Here is a 24,131-nt window from a genome sequence, read left to right as displayed (position 1 = left end):
ATTTGAATTCTTCTGTCATATCAAGCTTCCTTCATGTATTTGACCTTTTGTCAATGTCATTATTTACTTACTGTATATAAAAGTGGTGCTTTTAGAAACTGTTGAACTGAGAGGGCTTAAAAATGCCTACAAAACTACAAAATAGTTGTGGAACAAATTGGATGCAGTGTGGTTGCCCACGTTTTCTTGTCACTGTATCAAGCTTAACTTGAAAAGACATTTCTGCTTCCAGCTGTTCATGAGAAAGAAGCACTGTAGGTGGAATAAGCATGAAGCTGTCAACCAGCTTGTGCTTTGTTTTTTTGAGGTATCAGCTTTGCTAAATCCCAGCTCATGTGACCAAAATGAATCACTTTATTTCTTTAGAGCCATCAGCCAGCCACAGGGTCTCCAAGGGCTTTTAGCTCACTAATGGCCTAAATGGAAGCACATAAAATTGCCATTAGAGGTCCCTGAGCTCTGGGGTCTGTGTTGCTGATGGGTAAACAGACACACTGGGGTTTGTACCTTCAGCCTCCTCTGATGAAGGGCTCATGGAGCCACTTTGGATTCAAGCTGAATGCCACAAAATATGGGACTAACAGCAACTTCTTGATGGATGTCTGGCAGGGAAGCTCAGTGAGTTGGTGGTTCCGAGGTGCAAAATAGGTGTGGCACTGCTGTATTTTAAGCAAAATGAGTTTGGCGTTGTTTTGGGTTTTTTTTTTAATTTATACTTCCTCAGTGAATGCCTTGAAAATGATACAAAGCAAGTTTTTGGGGTGGACTTCCCTAGGCACTTGATATCCCTCTTAATGTAATTTTTAAAAGAGACTAAAAGCTTGCATCTTAAAAATCAATAAAGCATGGTGCTGTTTTGAACAGGCTCTTGGTGTTGAATCAATTTAAATAGTTCAATCCTGAAAATACTACCAAAACAGTAATGTCAGGGCTGTTTGGCTTTATCTAAATAAACAACTCCTGCTCATTTCTGGAAACGTGACTCTTTTCTTGCCTTAGCAGCAGCTTTTTTCATACTTTTCCCACACTGTTACCCAGTCAATTCTGGAAATAATAAGTCAAATAATAAGTCAAAGTCCTGCAGCTGGCACCTTCCTCTCCAGCAGCGAGTCCCAGCCCACCAAGTAGATGTTTGCTCAAAGCAGATCGTAACAATCATCTCTACTCATAACAAAGATCTCGACTGCAGAAATTCTCAAAAATCACAGCCAAAAGGCTCCCTCAAGCATTAAATGTTTGCCCATGCCAAAGCTGCTTCAATTTCTTTTGTTTTCCATTATTTTTAAAATTTTGTTACTTTTTTTTTTTTACTATTTTTTCTATTCCTATTTTCCCGCTAGCATTTTTCCTTCATTTCCTCTTTATTTTTCTAATTTTCTCCCCCGTTTAATTTTCTCTTCCTCTTCCCACCCACCTCCCCCCCTCCCAAATCCCTTTGTTGGTTTTCCTCTCGTCACCATTTTGCCGGAAGCCGTCCCAGGGCTTTCTCTCCCGCTCCCTCCTGCCTCCGCGGGGACCCCGCCCCGCCCCGCGCAGTGGTGACGTAACATGGGCCGTGACGTCAGAGATAAAGCTCCACCCCTTGCCCCGCCTCCCGCCCTCGTGGCGCTCGAGCGCGCGCCCTCCTCCCTCCAGCTGGCGCGGCTGCGCTCAAGGCCCCGTTCGCGTTTCCGTGCGGACGGGAGGCGTGTCCCACTTGAGCCGCCGTACCCTCGATGTGGCCTGGGGAGGGAGCGGCTCCACGTCAGCCATCGCTGGAGCGGGAGCGCCGCGGGCAGAGCTCCGCAGCGGGCCCGACGCGACCGGACCGGGCCGCCACGCCAGCGGGTACGAAACTTTGCGCCTGAGAAGCAGCGGTCTCGCCGGGGCTCTGGGGGAGGTTTAGGGCGGTGGGGGCCGTGGCGGTGGCGCCGGTCTGATGGGGCCCGCAGGCCCGAGGCCTCACGGCCCCGCCGGCGTCTTCCTGAGGGGTCTCTGAGGGGAGCCCCGGCACCGCTGAGGGGGGGACACGGGCCTGCGGGGGCTTAGAGCTGTTTCACGCTTTTGGGTGCCTCTGTGGCGCGGGCTCCCAGAGAGGAGCTGTGGTGGTGCGGTGCTGGAGGTCTGGATTTATTCCGGGGAATGGCAGGCAAGCTGACATCGAAATATTTTAAGCTTTGTACCTCAGCTAAAAGTGGTTACCTGGAAAATTAAGAGAGGTATCTCCCTGATGTGGTTATAAATTTACTTGGTATTTTTTAATAAGCGTTTTTACATTATATACTATGGGTTGTGCATCAATGAAAAGATACCTTGTCAGGGTTTTGATTCATAAGGTACCCAAGTTTATAAGTCTCTCCAAGGCACAGCTAAAGAGCAGGGCAAGGCTCGTTGTCCTCCTGTGTGTATGAACTGCGAAACTTCCACTTCCCATGTACGGGTACTTGCCAGAGAAGCAGAGCAGCACAGCCTTCTGTGTCTGGGTGGATTCTCTAAGATTAAACTGAGTTTGTGGCTTGGTGCCCTGCAAGGAGGAAAGCTTGGTTATGATTTTTCCTTCCAAAGTCTCCCAGCTCTGCCTTTTAGAAGAGTTGTTTTTCCCAGCTGCTTTTCAGAGTCTAAAATGCACTCCACGTTTTAATGCTTGAGAGAGCTGTTTGGCTGTGATTTTTCAGACTTTCTGCAGCTGAGTTCTTTGCATGGGTAAAGAGCCTGATCTGCTTTTTTGCAAAGATTTATTTTATGGTCTATGTGACTTACTGCTGGAGAGGAAGGTGGTAGCTACAGGACTCTGAGGCAGGAGTTCTGGGTAACAGTACAGAAAAAGTATGAAAAAAACTGCTGCTAAGGCAAGAAAAGAGTCATGTTTCCAGAAATGAGCAGGAGTTGTTTATTTAGATAATTGTAAACAACGAAGCTAAAGAATGTAATCCTTAAAAATATGGTATTCATAGCAGAAAGAGGTGGTTTGATAAAAAAAAACAAACATAATGTATTGCAATTATTTTTGGGGATAGTAGTTATGGTACTTGTTTAACAGTGTTGTTTTCCTGCATAGAAAGAGGTAACAGCCCAAGTGAGTGCAATTTACCTGCTCACTGTTCAGCTCGAGGTTCTCTGGGTGCCCATTTGGTGAGAAAATGTACTTTGTACCCAGTACCAGCTTGTGTACTGTTTCACCTGTTCATATAAACACTGTGGCTCCATGTCCCATCTTCCTGCTCTTTCTCAGAGGTATTTGTGGGGTGGTGCTTTTAACCAGGATGGGAGTTGGTGTTTGGTAGTTTGTTGGATTTCGTTTGTTATTCTTAGTGCTTCAAAACTAAGGCAGGAGCAGAGAGTTGACAGGGTTTGTGTCTCAGAAGTTGTGTACACAGACAAAAGGTGATGTCCCCAGACAATAGCTTCTGAAATTGGCACATTATTGAAAGCTTTAGGTCATGGAGGGATGTCTCTGCTCAAGATCATTCAACTTGGAAGAAAAGTGAGCTGCCCTGAAAGCACAGAATAGAATCATAGAATGATTTGGTTTGGATGGGACCTTAAAGATCATTAATTCCAACTGAGTAGATGACGGAAAAGCTGCTGCATCCATTCAGCTGAAGTGAGGTGCCTGTACACTCCTGCTTTCTCTGATTGTACCTAAGTATTGTAAAGATTTCTTTAATTTTTTTTCTTTGGGAATTTTCCTGTTCATTTTTTTTCATAACAGAAATATTTTAGTGCTAAAAAACCCTGATAGTTTTCAGTGTGCCTTCTCCAGGAACCCAGCAATCCCAAGTTGCTAATTCAGTTTAGGAAATATTTGCATGTTGTGTGCTAATCTGTTAACTCTGGGGTGGTTTTGTTTGCTTGGTTTTAGGTTGTCTGATCCTTGTGTCAAAATAATTCTTCTACTGGGAAAACTTTTGTAACCAAGAACCATGACAGCTGCAGAGAACGTGTGCTACACCTTGATCAATGTTCCAATGGATTCAGAACCACCTTCTGAAATCAGCCTGAAAAATGACCTAGGCAAGTAATGGACAGTGATGGGAAGGATACTCCATTTTACCTGAACTGTTCTCATATCCTCTTATTGTGCCTTTCCTAGAATATTGTTTATAATATATAAACTTAAGCAAATCAATTTTATGTTTATATTGTTCTGTTGGTTTTTGAAATCTGTACATTCCTCTGTTGTGTTTTGAGAAACTCTGTTTGATGTGTTTTGAGATACTTCATTGTGTTTGTGTGTCTTGCTTTTTGGTTCTTTTATTTTTTCTCCTCAGTCTGTGTGAAAATGAAATCCCTTTCTGTTTGAAGGAATACTTGTTCAGGCTCAGGCAGCTCTAAGTAATACAGTGATAAGGAACAAGTTCTCTTATCACTTGTTAAGTGCACTCCTGTATTTTTCTGGTGAAGATGGAATTATTAGTGTTCAGTATAGGTATGGTGTCAGTGTGCATTGTTGTGTCCTGGTATGAAAGGCTGTGAAATTTAAGATTGAAGCAGTCATGAAATTGGTTGAAGTCTGTTAATTGCAGTATGTTGATCCTAGAATGAAGTCTGAACTCCAGGCTTATTCTTCAAATGTCTCTTGCTTCCTCTTTATCCTTCCAGTAGCACTAAGGGTGTGAATGTAGCCTTTCCTAGAATATTGTTTATAATATATAAGCTCAAACAAATCAATTTTATGTTTATATTGTTCTGTTGGTTTTTGAAATGTGTGTATTCCTCTGCTGTGTTTTGAGAAACTCTGTTTGGTGTGCTTTGAGATACTTCATTGAGATTCTTCAAATGTCTCTTGCTTCCTCTTTATCCTTCCAGTAGCACTAAGGGTGTGAATGTAGCCTTTCCTAGAATATAAGCTCAAACAAATCAATTTTATGCAGTCATGAAATTGGTTGAAATCTGTTAATTGCAGTATGTTGATCCTAGAATGAAGTCTGAACTACAGGCTTATTCTTCAAATGTCTCTTGCTTCCTCTTTATCCTTCCAGTAGCACTAAGGGTGTGAATGTTACTGGTATGCTGTAATGCATTCCTTCAGAGGGGGGGTTTATGTTTTCTGACACTGCATATCAGTGTGTGTTTAACTACCTGTGACATGTTGGCCCTCTTGGCTTCATTTCCTCCTCCTCTAGAAAAAGGAGATGTCAAGCTGAAGACCGAGGCACTGAAGAAAGTGATCATCATGATTCTGAATGGTGAAAAGCTGCCTGGGCTTCTGATGACCATTATCCGTTTTGTGCTGCCTCTCCAAGATCACACCATCAAAAAGCTGCTGCTTGTCTTTTGGGAGATTGTGCCAAAGACCACTCCAGATGGCAGGCTCCTGCAGGAAATGATCCTTGTGTGCGATGCGTACAGAAAGGTGCCCTGTCTTCATTTCAGTGCTTATGTTCCTATTCTGGGTCTTTATAGAAAGTATAGAAATTTTTGTTACTTAATAAATGCAAAAATGGTTTATGCTCAGCATTTGCTTCCTTACCATTATCTCTCAGTCAGCTGAATACTGGTAGATAACCAGCAGATGTACTACCAAGGGATTTTCATGTGTTCTACAGTTACAGCTTAGCAAAAATTTAGTGCTCTTGCTTTCCAAGTTGGTGAAGCTGCAAGGTTGAGGGGTAACCTAGTTACTGTCTTCACAATGTCTTGGGACAACCCATGGGGCATAAAAGGACACTGTCTTTCCAATAAACTTTATCTTGGTCCACTTGGGACACTCCTTCACAAAGATAATAAAGTCCTTCAATTTTTTTGGGAATTAGTTGGAAGCAGATGGAACTAAAACACACTAGGGGTTTGTATCCAGTGTGCTAGAATTTCCTGCAGGGTGAACTTGCACAGCCCTACTAATCAGAGAAAGCAGTAATGCAGAGAAATAGCTCCAGGTTTTTTAAGCTCTTTTTCCTAGAAATACACATTTTTTTAGATACTGCAGAACAGCAGTCCTTTAAGAAGGTTTTTCATGGTGGGTTTTTTAAGATGGGTGTCATGGGAAAGCTGAGTGTGGGAGAAGGCGACCAAGTGCATTCCTCTGAGCTTAACAGTGAGGCTGAAGAGACAGGCATTTCAGTTATGTTTCTTGTTGCTTTTAGGATCTTCAGCACCCAAATGAGTTTATCCGAGGCTCTACCCTCCGTTTCCTCTGTAAGCTGAAGGAAGCAGAGCTGTTGGAGCCCCTGATGCCGGCCATCCGTGCCTGCCTGGAGCATCGCCACAGCTACGTGCGCAGGAACGCGGTGCTTGCCATTTACACCATTTACAGGTAAATGCCAGAAGCCATTCAGTGTTGTCAATGCAGGAGACCCAGGCTAGCTGCAGTGATCTGGAGAGTTTTTTGAGATCTCCTAAACATGTATCAATCACTGGTGTGGTGTTTGGGGGTTGGTTTGTTTGCTTTTTCTTCTCTTATCCAATGGACTCCTTTGGAAAAGCAAAAGGCAGTGCTGCTACTTTCTCAGGTATGACTGAGGTCCTTGTATTGCAGGTTAAATTGTTAGGGCAGATGCTTTTCCTAATGATCTAAATGTTGTTACTAGTAATCTTCCTTTGCAACCACAAATATAAAAGAATCCTTACATGAATGTGCAGATATTTATTTGAAATGAGACATTCTCTGTATTGCAGTTACATACTAAACATTATTGCAGTTGTTATCAAAACAGTGGCTTAATGTTACTATTAAGCAGAAGTAGGTGATGTGGTAATGTCTTAGCTGTCATGATAATAAACAATTTTTAAAGCTCCTTGAGTCTGTTCACAGTTTCAAATGGCTACAGAAAAGCTATGTACCAACTGTTTTATGCTTTGTGGCTTTTTTTTTTTAAAAGTTTGTCTTTAGCATATGCACTTAAGCCTTAGGGTCTAATGTTCTTTTAATTGTGATTTTAAAAATTATTTATTTAAAGAAATTTTGAACATCTTATACCTGATGCTCCTGAATTGATCCATGATTTCTTGGTGAATGAGAAAGATGCAAGCTGCAAAAGAAATGCTTTTATGATGCTAATTCATGCAGATCAGGTAAGGATACTTGTCCTCAAGCTTGCTTGGTTTAAATACTTGAAAATGTGCTAAATAACTAGCCAGTAGTTTGTGGGTAGTATAAACTATTTATATTCACAGAAAAATCTTTTGTGATAATGTTAATCTGTTTATGGAATATTTGATAACTGAAAAACTTAAAGGATGTCTTCAGTGCTGTCTAAATTTTAAAGGAGAATTACTCTATTTGGTGAAGGTGCTGAAAACTGTAGTTAGTTTTGGCAAGTAAGCCTATCCAGATGAATAAATGCTCCATTACCTACTGCTTTGTAGCTTTTGTAGTCACATGAGAAAGAAATGATCATTTCTGTTTAGCATTTTGGACTATTCTACATGCAACTGCCTTTTGTGCCTGATTAGTTTTGTCTCTTTTTGCCATCAGGAGGCTGGGTGGATTAGTTTGCTCTTCAGGTTTACAGTATTTCCATAAATTGTTTTAAATATATTGGTTTGTGTTTTGAGTTTTAAAATGTATTTCAGTTTAAAATGTAACTGAGTAGCAAACTTGGGATTATTTAGGTTGCTTTTATCTTTTATTTGTATAGGATCGAGCTTTGGATTATTTGAGTACCTGTATTGACCAAGTCCAGACATTTGGTGACATACTGCAGTTGGTTATTGTGGAACTAATTTATAAGGTAAAAGTGAAATGTGGCACATTTAAAATAAATGTACATGTTAGATTTTACTGGACTGCTTTAAAACACTGCTGGAAGAGGCATTATAACTAACATTTAGTCTTTGTCAGGAATATGTGATTATTTAGTAGAGCTGAGTAAGATTTGGCTCTTGAAACAATGAACTGTTTAAATGTGCACAGTACAGAGCAAGGTCTTGTGATTTGCTGTGATGTAGACTGTGTATTATCAGATTGTTCTTCCTGGACCTACACAGAGCATCTGCTACAGAAGCTGGTAGAGGCTGTGCCCTTCCTATCAATTTGAGATTTTCAGACCTTGTAGTGTTGCACAGAATTGTCAATAACAGCTTTTTAATAGCTTTTGTAATTGGATTTTTACGACTGTGAATGATACATCTTATCCCTAGAAAATGTTGCCACCCATTGTTTAGTTTTCTTATTGTAAGATAATGGAACAGTTAAGCTATAGAATTGCTATATTCTGATTTCTTTATGTGCCACCTGTGCATTGTTGGTCTTTTCCAGGTCTGTCATGCAAATCCATCAGAGAGAGCTCGGTTTATTCGCTGTATCTACAACTTGCTGCAATCCTCGAGTCCTGCAGTGAAGTATGAAGCTGCAGGTACTCTGGTTACACTCTCCAGTGCACCAACAGCAATCAAGGTATAAAAGGGATTTTTTCAGATGTTTTGGTAGTTTTTGGTGCACTCGAATGAATGCTGTATATTGTGTATTGATCCTTGAAAGATCAAAGGCTTTAGGAGTATGGATGTTTAACACTTCACATGTGGAACACTGTCTTAAAATATCTCTTAAAGTTGTGCACAAAAAAGATTGAGATTTTATTTTGTAGACCTGCTACTTTGGTAGGGGACAAGCCTGAGTACCGTGCAGTCTATTGAGCAGCAATTGGTACCAACCTGCAGTCTTCTTGGCATACTTAGCAAAACAGACTAAAGCTGAATATTTGCAGAGTTTGAATGGCTTTCTTCACTTGTAACTATTACTATTTTCAGACCAGGGTGGAAACATAAGGCAGTGAAAATTTGCATGGATTACTGTTTGACATTGGATTCCTATATTTATATTTGTACAGCTCATTATTTGAGATCACATGGAAATTTTGAACTTGTATGGAAATTTCAAAAATAGAGTATTCAAGTCTAGATTTTGAGTAAAGCACTTTAAATAGAATGTGTCTTTTCCTGAATTTCTCTCAGGAATTTGTCTGCTTCTCCTCTTCATTACTTTAAAAATGTTTTTGATCCTTTTAATTTCAGGCAGCTGCCCAGTGCTACATAGATTTGATAATTAAAGAAAGTGATAATAATGTGAAACTGATTGTGTTGGATCGGTTGATTGAATTAAAGGAGCATCCCTCCCATGAACGAGTGTTACAGGTATGTGAGCTGCCTCTTTTTATTGAAAGCTTATTGAAACCTTTTCTTTTCCAAATGAAACTTTCAGGTGTTGGGATGTGTAGAAAACATACTTCTGAAGTTTAAATCTTCCATTGATGTGTTTTTGGTAGAAGCATATTTGATGAACTTTTATGTTTATGACTTGATGGTTTTATCATCTTTTAAGATAAATGATGGCAAATGTCTTGATTTTAAGACTTCATGATGTAGCTTGAATGGTGGACTTTTATTTCAATGTAGAAACTATTAAATGAGCACTCTGAAGTTCCTTGTGCCTAGAGTATCTTGCTGCTTTGTCATCAATTAATGTATTATGTATCCAAACAGTCTTTGTAAATCATTCAGGACTGAAAATTAGATCTGTATGAAAAGGAAGTAATTTAAAGCAACAAAGCAGTTACTATTTTGCTGTTTTGTCAGGATCTAGTTATGGACATCCTCAGAGTATTGAGTACCCCAGATCTAGAAGTGCGCAAAAAAACCCTCCAGCTAGCTCTGGATCTTGTCTCTTCAAGAAATGTGGAGGAGGTAAAATACCTGTTACTTTCATTTTGTTGCACTGTCATTTTCTCTTGGGGAAAATATGGGACTTCAATTTTATTTGCTCTTTTCTGCAGCTTGTGATTGTTCTGAAGAAGGAAGTCATTAAAACCAATAACGTGACGGAGCATGAAGACACAGACAAGTACAGACAGCTGCTTGTCCGTACCCTGCATTCCTGCAGTGTTCGTTTCCCAGACATGGCTGCAAATGTTATTCCAGTGGTATGCAAATGTTTGATTATATTGTCATTAAATATGTTCCAGCTATAGCCAAACCTGGAGAATGATTGAAGCTGAGGTATTTCTAATAGTGGCTTCATGTGAAGAAATACTTTTTTCAGTCCCTAAAGAAACGCAGGACTTCAGATGCTGTCAGTATTTGTCTTCTGAGACTTTATTTTTAAATGTTTTTGAAGAAGGTGAGCTGAGGAGAACCTTTACTTAAAAGTGCAATAATTGTTATTGCTAGAAAAACAACTTTAGGATTATAATAACTGGAATGTACTGAAGTTTTTTTGACTTTGGCTTTGTATAACAGGTGATATATATTCAGTTAAGTTTATTGAATGTAGGAGGAAAATACTATTGTACAAACTTAGCCCTGATGCAGTTTGTGCTCATGTTATTCTTTTTGGTCTAGCTGATGGAGTTTCTTAGTGACAACAATGAAGCTGCAGCTGCTGATGTCTTGGAGTTTGTGCGGGAAGCAATCCAGAGATTTGATAACCTCAGACCTCTCATTGTTGAGAAGATGCTCGAAGTCTTTCATGCTATTAAATCTGTCAAGTGAGTCCAAAATATGGTATCAAACACACACTATGGTTCACTTGCATTGAATGTAAATTGTCATTCAATACGTACCAAAATCCTTGCAACCCCCACACAAGAATAACTGAAGTTGAGATGTTTTGAGGGTAGATGTACAGCTTCCTTCTTGCCTGCTTGTACAAGAGAGGTATTGGGTATTTGTTGCACCAAATGAAGAAAATAAATTTAAATTCTCTTCTTATGATGTGATTGATAATTGTATTTCCACTTGTTAAAGGGTAGCATTGCTGTTGGAAGCTGGCTCTAAAGTGTTACTTTTTTAAAAACAGTTCTTAAGAGATTATTGCAGCAGAAAATTGTACACATAGGCACTGTACTTACTGTATATTTATTAGGAAACCCAGTTTAGTGTAGACCGGGGTCTGCAGTCTGCAAAGCTTCTTTGGTACCCATCAGGGCACTAAAAACTTCATTTTCTGATGGATTTGCAAAAATTAAGTCATACGAGGACTTCTGTGTATCAGGTCACCATCACTTTGCATTTCTTCCCATGCACAGGAAAGTCTGAATCCTGTATCTGTTGCCATTTCATTAAGTGGGGGGAAAAAACCTCTGAAGCCTTGCAATTTTTTTCCCTGATCTTAATTTATGTTCTCATTTTTGATATTTTTTGCTGTATGAAGGAAAACTTAGTTTGTCTTAGATAACTGAAGAAATTAAAGCTGACTTTATTCACATACAGTACAGATATTTAATTGTGAGCATAATGAAATCTAGTTTTGTTAATATCAAGATTAACAAAGATGGGAATAGTTTTGTTGCAGACAATATATATCTCATCTGATGTAGTTCATTAGCTTACTAAGGCTGAAAGGATGATAGCTCTTGAGCAAACCTGCAGTTGTGTTCTGATGAATTTGTCAAGGCTGGCCTGTACTACCTGACCAAAAATCACTTCCTTCATACTGGTTTGAGAAGATGGTGAAAGCATGATTAAAGTTACTGTTCTTCTCATAGGATTTATCGAGGAGCTTTATGGATCCTTGGAGAATATTGCAGCACAAAGGAAGACATACAGAGTGTCATGACAGAAGTTCGCAGATCACTTGGAGAGGTGTGTTTACTTTTTTAGACTGACTTCTGGTTTTACTTGCTATCATGCAGTATTTTCTTTCTAAGGAAAAGGTATTTTTTTTAAAGTCAGGTAAAATGCAGCTGGGTGTCTGCACAAAAAATCCAAAGTAAAAACTAGTTAGGGTTTTGCATTTGTTTGTTTTTTTTTTTTTAGTAGCACACCTGAAGCCAGCATATAGGGAGAATGAGTGGTATCTGTTAAGAGCGTAGTAGAGAAATTCCTTATTTCAGAAAATTCTGGCAGCTTTAAAATACTTAATTTTAAAAACTTGAACGTTTATTTATATCCACCAAGAAATTAAGAGTGCCTTAAGTCTGGGTTGTTCTGAGAGAATTCTAATGTGAGTTTTGTGCATTGATATTTGCCTGTTTGAAACGGTTGCACTGTAATTATCCTTTTACTCATAAAAACCTTAACACTGCAAATACATTTCATTAAAACATTCTACAGAAAAAAGAGGATCTTTTTAATAGTAATTTTTACAAGTCTTGCTGTTTGTTTTTAGATCCCAATAGTAGAATCAGAAATCAAGAAAGAAGCTGGTGAGCTAAAACCTGAAGAGGAGGTGTCTGTGGGTCCAGCCCAGAAACTGGTGACAGAGATGGGCACTTATGCAACACAGAGCGCTCTCAGTAGTTCCCGACCTGCCAAAAAGGAAGAAGACAGGTATTTGAGATTCCATATTAGGGCCAGGAGTGAACTAGTTAATTTATTTCATTTTTAAAAATGGTATTCTCTCTCTTGAAGTGTTCTAGTGTTTGAGGTAATTCCCTGTTTCAAGTTACTACTCCAGGTAGATGATATGAAGCCGACTAATTGCTTTGCATTTGTAATCAAAGCTTACTGCATATCAAAAAGGAGATAATAATTATGATTCTCTGAATTCTAGCTGATTGTTTGTAATTTATACATAAAATCCCTCACAGTTTCAGTTGGATACAGAAATGTTGCCTTTAGATAAAAACTTTTTTTTTTCTTTATCACCTTGCACTATTTATTACTTGTGCAGGTTGCTTTCATTGATAGCTAGAACAGATGCTATATTTCCTGCAGAACTGCAGAACTGCAGATGGGCTGCTTCATTTTGACTGGGCATTATCCTGGAGCCACAATGAAATTATTAACCATTACACTTTTCACTTCATTCCCTATTCTGTGTGGAAATATGAATGTCTCTGTGTTTGGAAAATTTGTTTTAGAGGGAAAGAAAAGGCTTCTGAGCCCTTTCAATCTTTGTACAGTATGATTTTAAGTTATGAAGACAAGTAGACTAAGGAGTGCCATCTAAAGATAGTTTTCTGATTATCCTTTGTCTTTGCAGACCTCCATTACGAGGATTCCTGCTTGATGGCGATTTCTTTGTTGCAGCTTCTCTTGCTACAACTTTAACTAAGATTGCCTTAAGATATGTGTCCTTAGTTCAGGAAAAGAAGAAACAAAATGTGAGTCATTTGTTGCATTTTCCCTGTAGTTACCTAGAAGGGCTGGTTGCTGCCCCTCTTTGAAGCAGTTCCAAGATGGGTGAAGTCCAAAGTTAATTGTCATTTATGAGATTGGATAATAATAATTTGATTAACAAACAGGGCCTACTGCTTTCCAGCCACTCTTATCTGGACAGTCTCTAAATCATGCTGCTTGGTTTCTAGACAATAAGTACTAAAAAAAAAAAATTAACCATATAATGAAATATCTGAGCAGATTAAAGTGTATGTTTATGTAAGTAAGTCAGAGGCATTTCTGTAAAGCTGTGTGAAATGCAATGATCTCCTTCCATTCTCTTTACTTTGTCCTCCTTCTCAGTCCTTTATTGCAGAAGCTATGCTGCTGATGGCCACTATTCTGCATTTGGGAAAGTCCTCTCTTCCTAAGAAGCCAATTACAGATGATGATGTGGATCGTATTTCCTTGTGTCTGAAAGTTCTGTCAGAATGTTCTCCTCTCATGAATGATATTTTCAACAAAGAATGCAGGCAGTCCCTCTCTCATATGCTGTCAGCCAAGCTAGAAGAGGAGAAACTTTCCCAGAAGGTGAGCTATTACAAGTGTGTAACCATCAATTCTTGGATTTTTTTTATGGATTCTCGCATTCAGTCAGGTCCCAGAAATGTCACCATTTGACCATGTGTAAGTCAGCATTATTTGACAATGGTTCTACTCTAAGGAGTGGCATTTATTGTGAATTCTTGAATATTTCTCTCCCTGCAGAAAGAATCTGAGAAGAGGAATGTGACGGTTCAGCCGGACGATCCCATTTCCTTCATGCAGCTTACTGCTAAAAATGAAATGAGCTCAAAGGAAGACCAGTTTCAGCTCAGCCTTCTTGCAGCAATGGGAAACACACAGAGGAAAGAGGCTGCAGATCCTCTTGCATCCAAACTTAATAAGGTATTTACACCACATATTTTCTGGTTAGGATCAGGACAAAGAGGAAAGCCCTTGTGTTTAAAGTTCTTACGTTCACATTGGAAGAGGAAGGATAAGTTGCTTTGATTTGGAGAGTGCTGAGCTGATGGGAGTGGAGCAGAAATAAGACTGATTGCCAGTCTGAAGGGCCCAGGTAAGGTTCACAGGGAAGAGAGCAGAGATATCACAAGAACTCCTTTCCCTTTCTTTGCCTGCCATACCCTATTGCCAAGTGCAGTGCATCCTTTCTTCACTCTTTATACCTTTTTTTGCAACTGGCTACCAGGATTTGCAGAGAAGGTCCACAGAGAAGAAATTGCTTGATTCATTAATTGGCTAAGGTTTAAAAAACCCAGGTTTTTCTTCCTTAATAGTATTTTTTACTGCTTGAAATTACCTTTTCATTTTAAGTCAGTACTTCTTTGTCCCCCTGATCTTAAGGAATAAATGGCATTACAATCCATGTTTTAGGAACTTGCCTAAGTTCAGTTCTGAATAGGTTTTATAGTTGTAGTATTTATGCAAAAGGACACGTGAAAGAAGGATGCAATTAAATTTATTTGTATGAGTAATAAAGACAGTTACTGTCTTTATCTATAAGCTGATGAAATCTGTTTATTTTGGAAGACTTAACACACCAACCTTAAGTTTCCTAAACATTGTAACTTCAAATACTGTTTTCTAGACAAAACTTGTGATTGTTTGCAGTCTTTTCCAAGATTTTTTTCTTACTAGGAAGTTAGTTGTATGAAACTAGCAGCTCTTTGCACACCTACTTGATTTGGAGGCTCATATTAAAGAGTAATGGATTTGATTGTACTATATTCTTAATTTTTGGCATTATTTGACGTGATTCCATGTTTTAAGCTGGTTTATGAGAAGAGAAATACCTTAAACTCTTTCCTCTCACAGGTTACTCAGCTGACAGGTTTCTCAGATCCTGTTTATGCAGAAGCATATGTCCATGTTAACCAGTATGACATTGTGCTGGATGTGCTTGTGGTCAACCAGACCAGTGACACTCTGCAGAACTGCACACTGGAACTGGCTACTCTGGGTAAGGAATTACTGATGGAAACAAAGGGCATTGGCATCGAGTTGTAAGGGGGTTCTGAAAGACTTCTGAATACTTGCAAATTTATGCTATCTAGCTGCTCTTTTGGAAGGATGTCTCTGAATGCCTGAAAGAAATACTTTTTTCTTCCAAAAAGAAAAACTCTTATCTACTGACACTGATAATACTATCTGTTGGTTTCATTGTGAGATTTTGAACACTTTCATGCTTTTTTTCACTTGAAAAATGGTATTTCTTTTCACCTTCTCCCTTTTTCATGAAATAAGGACAGTTTCTTTGGTATACTTATTCCCCACTGTGCTCTTACCATTGAGCAAGAGGACCAAATCCAAACTGCTATGGAGGAAGTGTCAGGCAACAGAAAGCCATCTGCCCTGTGTGGTTCCTGCACTCAGTCAGCAGTATTTAAATACTGCATTTATGCAGCTGAAACCATTGCCTGGACCAGAGGCTTGCTTGAACAGTACTGAGGCTTCACTGACTTCATTTAGGGGGGGGACTGGAGCAGATAATCCAAGAACAGTGACCAGTTTCTTAGTAGTTGTCTTCTGGTTTTACAGTCAGGAATTGAAATATGTTTACAGCATAGTAGGAGAATGCATTTTCTATACCTTGAATTGAGGTGGACGTGATAAAATATGACTGTGGAGGTAGATTACCTTCTTCTAATCTTCTGCAAGTCATTTGATCAGAATAATGATGCAGATAAATAAAATTAATATATTACTTAATATGCTGCAATTTTCTATTTATCAGCTCAGTAAAGTGGAATTCTGTATTTCCCAGTTGGTGTCTTTGGATATGTAGCAAAAACTGATTGGAAGCATCACTGGTGTGTGTAAAGCTGATGCTGTTCATGCTGTGTTCTCAAATTGCACAGTTTGATAGAAATAAGGAGTCTTTCACAATTGCTTGCTAAAGGATTAGGGAAAATACACCTCTTACTGTTCCCTGGGAACAGTTGCATTCAAAATCAAGGTGATACTTTGACCTGTTTATAAATAGCTTAGCACATGTAATGCTGAATATTGAACTTTGGTTGTGAGATTCTTGACTCTAGGATTAGGTATTGTCAGTGATTAAAACACAAGGTAGAATTAACCATTTAGTGAATGTTGAAAAATTTAGTACTAGACTCAATCTAAAGCCCATTTACACTGGTTATTACGTTTGTTTTTATTGGGATTTGGGTGTCTACACAAGTATTTTAGCTGAAATTTTTATATAATGTAAATTATTTTGTCTTGCAGGTAGAAAACTGTGGAAAAAAAGCAACCAAACAAAAAAAATCCCAAATCAACCTCTATCTTTTTGGTGGTATTTAGTGCAATTCTGTAGACGTTAGAATTGAATGACAAGAAAATAAAAGATTTTGTTCCAAAAGCTAAGTCATAGAGTACTGGTAATGTTTCTTGATCCTTGTATCCCAATTTCTTTATACAGGTGACTTGAAACTTGTGGAAAAACCATCTCCTCTTACACTTGCTCCCCATGATTTTGCCAACATCAAAGCTAACGTCAAAGTCGCTTCAACAGAAAATGGAATAATTTTTGGTAATATTGGTAAGTAAACAATTCAGTGTGCAAATTAGTGCTACTGTCTATCACTTCTTAATGATCACAGAAATAATTGAAGCACTTCATACTGAAGGACAGAATTGAATGGTCTACAATATATTAATATTTTGATATTATTTTCAAAAATTTATATCACTTCTACTTTAAAATCATCGTGGAATGTGCAACCTTTAGCATGACTGTCAGCATGATACTTGAGCCCAAGTCTCTGTATTCAAAATGAGCTTCAAGAGGACAGAGGTCAGCAGTCAGATGGAGCAAGTATTGGCTGTTGTTGACTGACATGGTAACTGAGCACTCTTACTTAGTGCAAATTGCTGTTTTTTGAAGCTTTTAAGGTGGTCTGTGTGTTATATTGCAGTGTATGACGTCTCTGGAGCAGCCAGTGACAGGAACTGTGTGGTGCTCAGTGATATTCACATTGACATCATGGATTACATCCAGCCTGCTGCTTGTACGGATGCGGAGTTCAGACAGATGTGGGCAGAATTTGAATGGGAAAACAAAGTTAGTTTTATTTTTTTTTGTATGTTATTGGGGGCTTTTGTGGATGAGTTATAATTCTGTTTTCTACACTGGGTAATTACATCAACCTTATCTCTTATGATATGAACCTGATTCAATATCAGCACTGCATGCTGGCCTCAGGTGACTCATTATCATGTTGTTATCTGTTTCATGAGCTTAGTGATGCAATAACTAGGTTTTTTCTTGGAAAAGAGACATGGGCATTGATCCTTGCCTCCTATACAGAAGGTGTCCAAATCACTTGGTGATTGCTGTGTATTTTGCCTCAAAGGTGAGATAACAACAAGTATAATACATGCTGAGACTGCAGCATTAGTCATACTGCTTAGCCTCTCTAGCTCCAAGTTACACTGTTTGTTTTTTTTTAATTTTAGTTTGTGGGGTTATTTAAAACCTTAGAATGTTTTGGGTTGTAAAGGACCTTTTGAAGATCCACCCCCTCACCCCCATAGGTAGAGGCATCTTGTACTTTATTGCTTTTTGTATGGCTGTAGCATGTAGAGTGGTTATGATGCTATGGAAGACCAACAAAATGCTAGGCAAACTTAATATTAGAGAGTGCCCAAGCTGTTAGCTACAGACCTGTTAAAAAAGATTTTAAGGAATATAACCTTATGCAACAGAGCAACATAATTTAAGAATATTTTACTCAAGCTGTAGCCTTGTTTGTTACTTACGTTTCCCTGTATTCACTAGAGAGTGGATTTAACTTCCCTCAAAGAGAACTTGTAAACAATAAATTTTACTTCACAATTTGTGAAGCCTTAGCAATTTCTAACTCCTCCTAAAAGATGTGTTAAAAAGCAATTTAAACAAGACCCATAGTGCTCAATTTGAGGAAGCCACCACAGCCCAAAGAGCCTTGTTCCTAGAAGGGAAATATGAGAATAATCCTCATCACTGCTTAAAGGAAAATTTTGCATTAGTTACTACTTTTTATTAGGATAATGTGTAAACCATATTCAGCCAAGAAGTATTCTATTTGCTGTAGTGAATCTGTGTGTTCAGCAGAATATCACAATCACCTGATACATTTTAGAAACCATGGTCATAGCATGGAATTCCCACCCTCTAACAGGTGGATGGCAGACTGATGCCACCATATAATGTGATTTGGAGATGGCTTACTGAGTGCAGTGTTCCTCAAGGAGTGTAGCAGTAATCTTCTTTATAGAGCCCTGAAGAAGAGATGGTTTCAGAAATGCCCAAGATATTAATTAAAGTAATTGCCATTTTTTCCCCTTGAAGGTTACAGTGAATACCAATATCATTGATCTAAATGAATACTTGCAGCACATACTGAAGTCAACCAATATGAAATGTCTGACTCCAGAGAAGGTGAGCTATTTGCTGGCAGACCTTGACAGCCTTTTTTTAGCTTGTGTGCTCTGTTTAATTTGTTTAGCAGTAGTTGGAACTATTGCTAGAGATGCCTACTTACAGTATGATATAGTGCCTATACTTCAAAGTTTTAGCAGAGTTCTCTGAATTGAGTAAAAGCAAGTTAATGTTATCAAAATTCTGTTACTCAATCATTTTAGCTATTTCTTGCCCAGCTGTATTAATTTGTAGTAGTTAAGCAGTAATATAGATTTGATGGAACAGTATGTTTTTATACAGTTGTTTGGGTCTTTTTTCACTAGCTCTGAGTTCCTTCTGTCTCAAAAATTACCTTTCTTTTGCCAATTTAGGATTTAGTTCTAAAATAAAATGTGTTTGTAAAATAGCTATTTGCTTTTAGCATACAATATGTATATGGTAGCTATTAGCTAATACATGTATAGTAGTCAAAATAGGTATAATTGCTATTGCTACTGTTTGGCTGCTTTGCCATTTTGCTGTTCATTAAATCAGATCATAAAATGCCTTCCTACCTTGTTCTGATAAATGTTGAAGATTGCCTGTCTTACAGTATTCATTTTAGAAATAGGCCACCACTGTTACCTTCTTCATTACTCTCGGATTTAAAAAAATGCTGTATGCAAAGAAGTTTAAATATTAAATACTGATACCTGCCTAGCTATATGTAAGATGAATTTAAATATATTTAAAGTATTTTGGCCTTTTTAAAGAGTTCAAATGTGGTTTTTTTAGGCGCTTTCTGGTTATTGTGGCTTTATGGCAGCCAATCTTTATGCACGTTCCATTTTTGGAGAAGATGCACTTGCAAATGTCAGCATTGAAAAGCCAATTCACCTTGGACCAGAGGCACCTGTCACTGGGCACATACGAATCCGAGCAAAGAGTCAGGTAATACAGCTTCTCATGAGAACACTGTTTCTCCTTTTCATTAAAAAAAAAAAACAAAAAAACCAACTGAATACTCTAAATTAAAGTGTGTGAATTTTTTGCTGTTGGTTAGTTTCTAGTATAAGGTAAATGGGAAAATTTTAGGGAAGATAAATATAGGAACTTCAGCCTTAGTTTTTAAAAAATGCGTGCTGTTGGGGAAAGAATGGCTTTTTAGGTGTAATTATACCCTAAAACCACATTTTGCATCTTCGTTCCTACTGCATTATCATAAAACAGGTCTTTGTGTGAGGATTTTATCCATAACACTGCAAATACAACAGTATCCTTGATTTGCTTTGAAATTACGTATTTCATATTCATATAGCAAGAAAGTTTTATGCATGTAATTACTGTTCATTGCTTCTTTTTAAAAACAAAAAATAAAGCACAAAAACTTTCAGTAGAACTATTTTCTGAAGGTGGAGCTATGACTCTGCTTTGGATTTTAGAACCATCTAACAAACAAAAAAAAAAGGTACAAAACGTGGAACTGTTTAGTAACAACAGTGTACCAATAAAAGTGTTTTAAACAGTGTACAATAGAGGACTACCTGAGAATTTTCACATTGATCACAAAACCATTTAGTTCATGTGATGTCACTGTAAAGATTTCAACAGGTGAATTTCAGCAACTGGACTGCCAGTTGTTAATCAGTTCAGTGGTAGCATTCTTTCAAGTGGTGGGAGTTCAGAAGATAAACTTCTTTTTCGTTTTTCTGCCTTTTGTACCCATAACAGATTTAGTAGTTCCTGGCTCAAATTTATTTTATTATTTCAGTAATATATGTAGATCTAGCCTTTACCTAGTGTTAAGAAGGTCTGTACTACAATGTGTTTAACTGTATTAGCAGTTGGGAATGCTTCCATGTCAGTAACTTCATAGATTTGTGTATATGAATATTCTGTTTTACTGTAGATAAAGCTATTAGGATATTTGTGTCATGAGTGTCTTCTTTCTTATCCTTACAGGGAATGGCCCTGAGTCTTGGAGATAAGATCAATCTGTCTCAGAAGAAGACAAGTTTATAAATTTACCTAATGTCTTTTCAGGTCTTTTACAATTTAACCTTAGGTATGTGGCTTCTGGGATCCAGAACATCTTATATTCTTCAGTGTTCTGTAACTTTAAGCCAAGCTTTTGAGCTGAAAGCATTCCAGCATATAATTTATAGGTTCTCCATGATTGATACTGAGCAAAATTTTAAATATCCAGGTTTTTTTCTTTGTCCTGGAAGTCATGTTTTCTTTGTCTCTAATATACTGATGCTCACAGTACAATAAACAAATTATGCCAGTACTGCTTTGTCTGTAAATTTTAAACTCTGTATTATTACAACAGTATGGAATATATGGCAGGGGTATTTTGATACCCTAAGAAAGTGGGAGTGTGTAATAGATTAAGTCTTTACAATAATGATTAGGCCTGAATTGTGGGAATGTATGATCATGACTCTTAATGCTCTGGTATGCCTAGGGAGTATAAATATGTGTGTGTGTGTATATATATATATATGACAGCTAAATCAGAGGCTGTATGTCCTAAATGCTTGGTTTAGTAGTGTAATCTCTTGGCACAGACAAGCTTGTAGTGTCTAAAAGAGAGTATCAAAATTCATTTCTTTCCATGAAGCAGCAGAACCTTAAACTTTGTTTCTGAAACTTTTGTAATAGCATTATCATGGGTAACATAACATTGCAGAGACAGCCAAAGGCAATATTCAGGCTGTGGCAGCAGCAGCAGTATTTTCAGTGAATGCAACCATTAGCCACACGTGTAAGCTCAGTAAGGAAGGACTGAACCAAGCTGAGGAACTGCAGAAAAGGAAAAACTGAATTAAGGTCAGGTCAGGACGTGGAAGTCAGTTAACACCATTTGGCTACTAAATACTACACAAATTAGCAGAAGATAAAAACATACAACCATTAGCTTGGAAATACCTCTAGCTGAATCTGTTAAACATTGATCCTGAATTTGTTAAATTGCTGCAAGAAATTAATTCTACTGATGAGTCCCTGGAGCCAACCATACTCTTCCAGTTGGCAGAAAAGTCCTGCTGCTGGAGCTGAGCAGCTGTGTCCTGCTCCAGTAGGTCAGAACTGAGTTGTTAATTCTGTAAATTCTGAAATGAAAGAGTCTGGGCTATTTTGTCTGGCTAAAAGATAGCTCTAGAGGTACAATGAAAAACTGAGCCAATAAGGGACATTTATCTATTTTATTGCCTGTTCCTCCCAATACTACTTATTCCCAGCCAGCTTTGGTCTGTTCTTATAAGCATTATGTTCACTTTTCATTCCAATCATTTTCATAATGCTAGGTGCTAGAGTAAAAATAGCTTGTCCATTGTAAAAACAGGCAGAACTGTCAAAAGCTAAACTTTGTACTAATGCAGCTGTACAATTCTAAGTTTTTAGTATATTAAAATCATAAAATCAATAGTTTCTGCTTGAAGTAGTTATTTTTTAACCTGTTAGACATCAAAGCCATTGTGTACCTAATGGTAACAAAGTCTTTATTACTGTACACCTGTGTGCACATCTCAATTACAGATGATCCTATGCACTGCCTAGGGCTGTGTCTTTTGTTAAATAATCTGTATTCAAAATATGTGACTTGCAAAGTTAGGGTATGTTTATTTTACTATTTTCTCATAGGTGCACACCTTATACTTATTGCAATCAATAGCAAAAAGGGTCTTAGGTAAGCAAAACTGTTGCAATGAATTTGAGCAGAGGAATGGGGGGGAGAATTTTATTCTTCAATCACTTGAAGCAAAACCAAGAGAGAAGAAAATGTGAGGACTCCAGTAAGTGTTGCAGTCTCTGCAAAGACATTGTGATTAGCAGGACAGTAACAGAGATTGAGTCATAGTTGTGTGTATACTGACTGGTGTGAGTGAGATGGGTTGTCTGACCACAGCCAAGCAAAGGATGTTCTTAGAGGAGAATGACTTCCAGTATCTGTTACCCAAGCCCAGTTTCAGTCACCATCTGCTGTCCTCATTGGAGAAGAGAAAAACATCCTGGCATGTGCAGGTACCCTTATTTCATTACTCCTCTGGGAGGGACCCACAATAATAACTTCAGGATATCATTTGCTATCACAACTGTACACAGACAGGATTCTCAAGTTTGAGAGTGGTGGTCCAGTGGCCTTTCTTTAGCCACTCCTGGGTCAGACCCATGTGGTCAGTTTCCTTGTCACTGCTTAAAACAGCCCAGCTGCTTGTGACAACTGCCAGGACGAGTACCAGGGGAAGCAAATAGGAGGAAAGCTGTTGTGTGGTCAGTGTGGATTCCATGAGGTTCTGAAGTTGTGAGCAAATAGGAGAGAACCACAGGCTGTAAGAGTTGCCATGATAAGGACAATGGGAACTCTTAAGGAATTGAAGTTCAAAAACTAGGGTTCAAAAACTTTCCTAGGCACTAGAGAACTGTGCTGCATACACAAAGGAATGTTACCCAGACTACTCTACTTTAGGATCCACTTACAGCCTTTTCATTGCAGCAAAACTCAGTAAAAGTTGGTGCCTACCTGTGGCTGTGCTATGTTGTTCAGACATTGTATGAGTATGGGTTGCATACACTCTGCTTGGGTAAGGTGGTTTTATTGCACAACTCTGATTTCAAGAGCTTGGATAAAAATGGGAATAATTTCCCAGAAGGCATAAATAGAGAAAAAAAACACCTTGCTGCTTTTCCTTTGAAAGTTTTCAAAAGTCATTTCATGATGCAGTGCTGGCATGGCAGGAAGCTGCTTTCTCCTGGGTTCCTGCTCCTAATGGAACTGCTGCAAGTCAGGGTCTGATTACTTTGTTCAGGCCTCAATGACATTTTTTATTTCTGTCCTATTTTTATGATGCATGAGAAGCAGGGATGTTTATCTGGTGACAAAGGCATCCACTACAGGCAGCTCTCAGTTCACTATGAGAGGAAGGGGTCATCCCAGGAAAACATGGATGTAAGTAATATAAAGCAAAAATAAATCTGGCCACAGAGGAACATAGTTTGTATACTGATACTTAAAAAGATGTGTTTTCTGTAGACACAGTTTAATTCAACTCCTAGAAATGTGAAGCCTCATGTGAGAAGCGTTTGCTCTGTGTCATGTGCTTTCTGGCACAGAGCTGCAGCTGGAATGTTGAGGAAAGACTCAGCCAGTTAATCTGTATCTTTGGTAATCCATATATTAATACCTATCCGTTAGCTGCACCCTGTCTCAAGGTAGTTCATGATGTTGATAAAGTTTTCACATGTTGCTACACCAGGGGGTGCTGTCTCACATCTGGCAAATTTTGAGAGGAGTTGGTTGTGTTTTTTTTTTTAAAGTGTTGAGAGGGAGAAAGTAAAGGATGTGCTGCAGGTTTAATTATAAAATTATAGCAACTTTTGACCCACTCTTGGATTCACTTTCAGTTGTTTTTTGTGTGTTTTGAGGTTGCTTAGCTATGTATTACCATTGCACAGTGATGCTTTTCAGCTCAGGTTACTAATACAGCACATCTGCTTGGACACTGACCTTTCTCTAGAGATTTTGCTTTTCTAAAGCATAATGAGACATGTATTATTTTCCTAAGGAGAAAGTGATTTATTATTATACAGTAACCATGGTTCTTTGAAGTGCTGTCATCCCAAGGATCCTGCAGCTCACCCCTCATCCACACTTGGGCTGGATGGAGAAGGAAAGGCCACTTGAATCTCTAAGTGGTGGCACATGCAGCAAAGCCACGGAGCAGTG

The 24,131-nt window shown here is 38.4% G+C and overlaps 1 protein-coding gene across 2 annotated transcripts; it reads left to right on the top strand.

The window, feature by feature from the left end:
* Positions 1 to 1,545: 1,545 nt before the first annotated feature.
* COPB1 (COPI coat complex subunit beta 1) lies at positions 1,546 to 20,693 on the top strand. Of its 2 annotated transcripts, none has more exons than XM_071762467.1 (22): positions 1,546 to 1,827; positions 3,842 to 3,993; positions 5,106 to 5,335; positions 6,066 to 6,235; positions 6,879 to 6,993; positions 7,560 to 7,652; positions 8,180 to 8,317; positions 8,935 to 9,054; positions 9,496 to 9,603; positions 9,693 to 9,839; positions 10,258 to 10,403; positions 11,403 to 11,499; positions 12,026 to 12,186; positions 12,842 to 12,962; positions 13,321 to 13,548; positions 13,726 to 13,905; positions 14,836 to 14,980; positions 16,442 to 16,561; positions 16,938 to 17,083; positions 18,353 to 18,442; positions 19,199 to 19,354; positions 20,366 to 20,693. In XM_071762467.1, exons 2-22 carry the CDS (start codon positions 3,903 to 3,905, stop codon positions 20,423 to 20,425), a joined length of 2,862 nt encoding a protein of 953 aa, XP_071618568.1. In that variant the 5' UTR covers positions 1,546 to 1,827; positions 3,842 to 3,902; the 3' UTR covers positions 20,426 to 20,693. The 2 variants fall into 2 exon arrangements, with proteins under 2 accessions (XP_071618568.1, XP_071618570.1); XM_071762469.1 differs by lacking the exon at positions 1,546 to 1,827 and adding an exon at positions 3,568 to 3,588.
* Positions 20,694 to 24,131: the final 3,438 nt, after the last annotated feature.

Source organism: Heliangelus exortis, chromosome 18 (assembly GCF_036169615.1).
Source record: "Heliangelus exortis chromosome 18, bHelExo1.hap1, whole genome shotgun sequence".
Lineage (NCBI taxonomy): Eukaryota > Metazoa > Chordata > Aves > Apodiformes > Trochilidae > Heliangelus > Heliangelus exortis.
The sequence above is the reverse complement of the archived record's forward strand: the minus strand, read 5'-3'. Positions and strand labels throughout refer to the sequence as shown.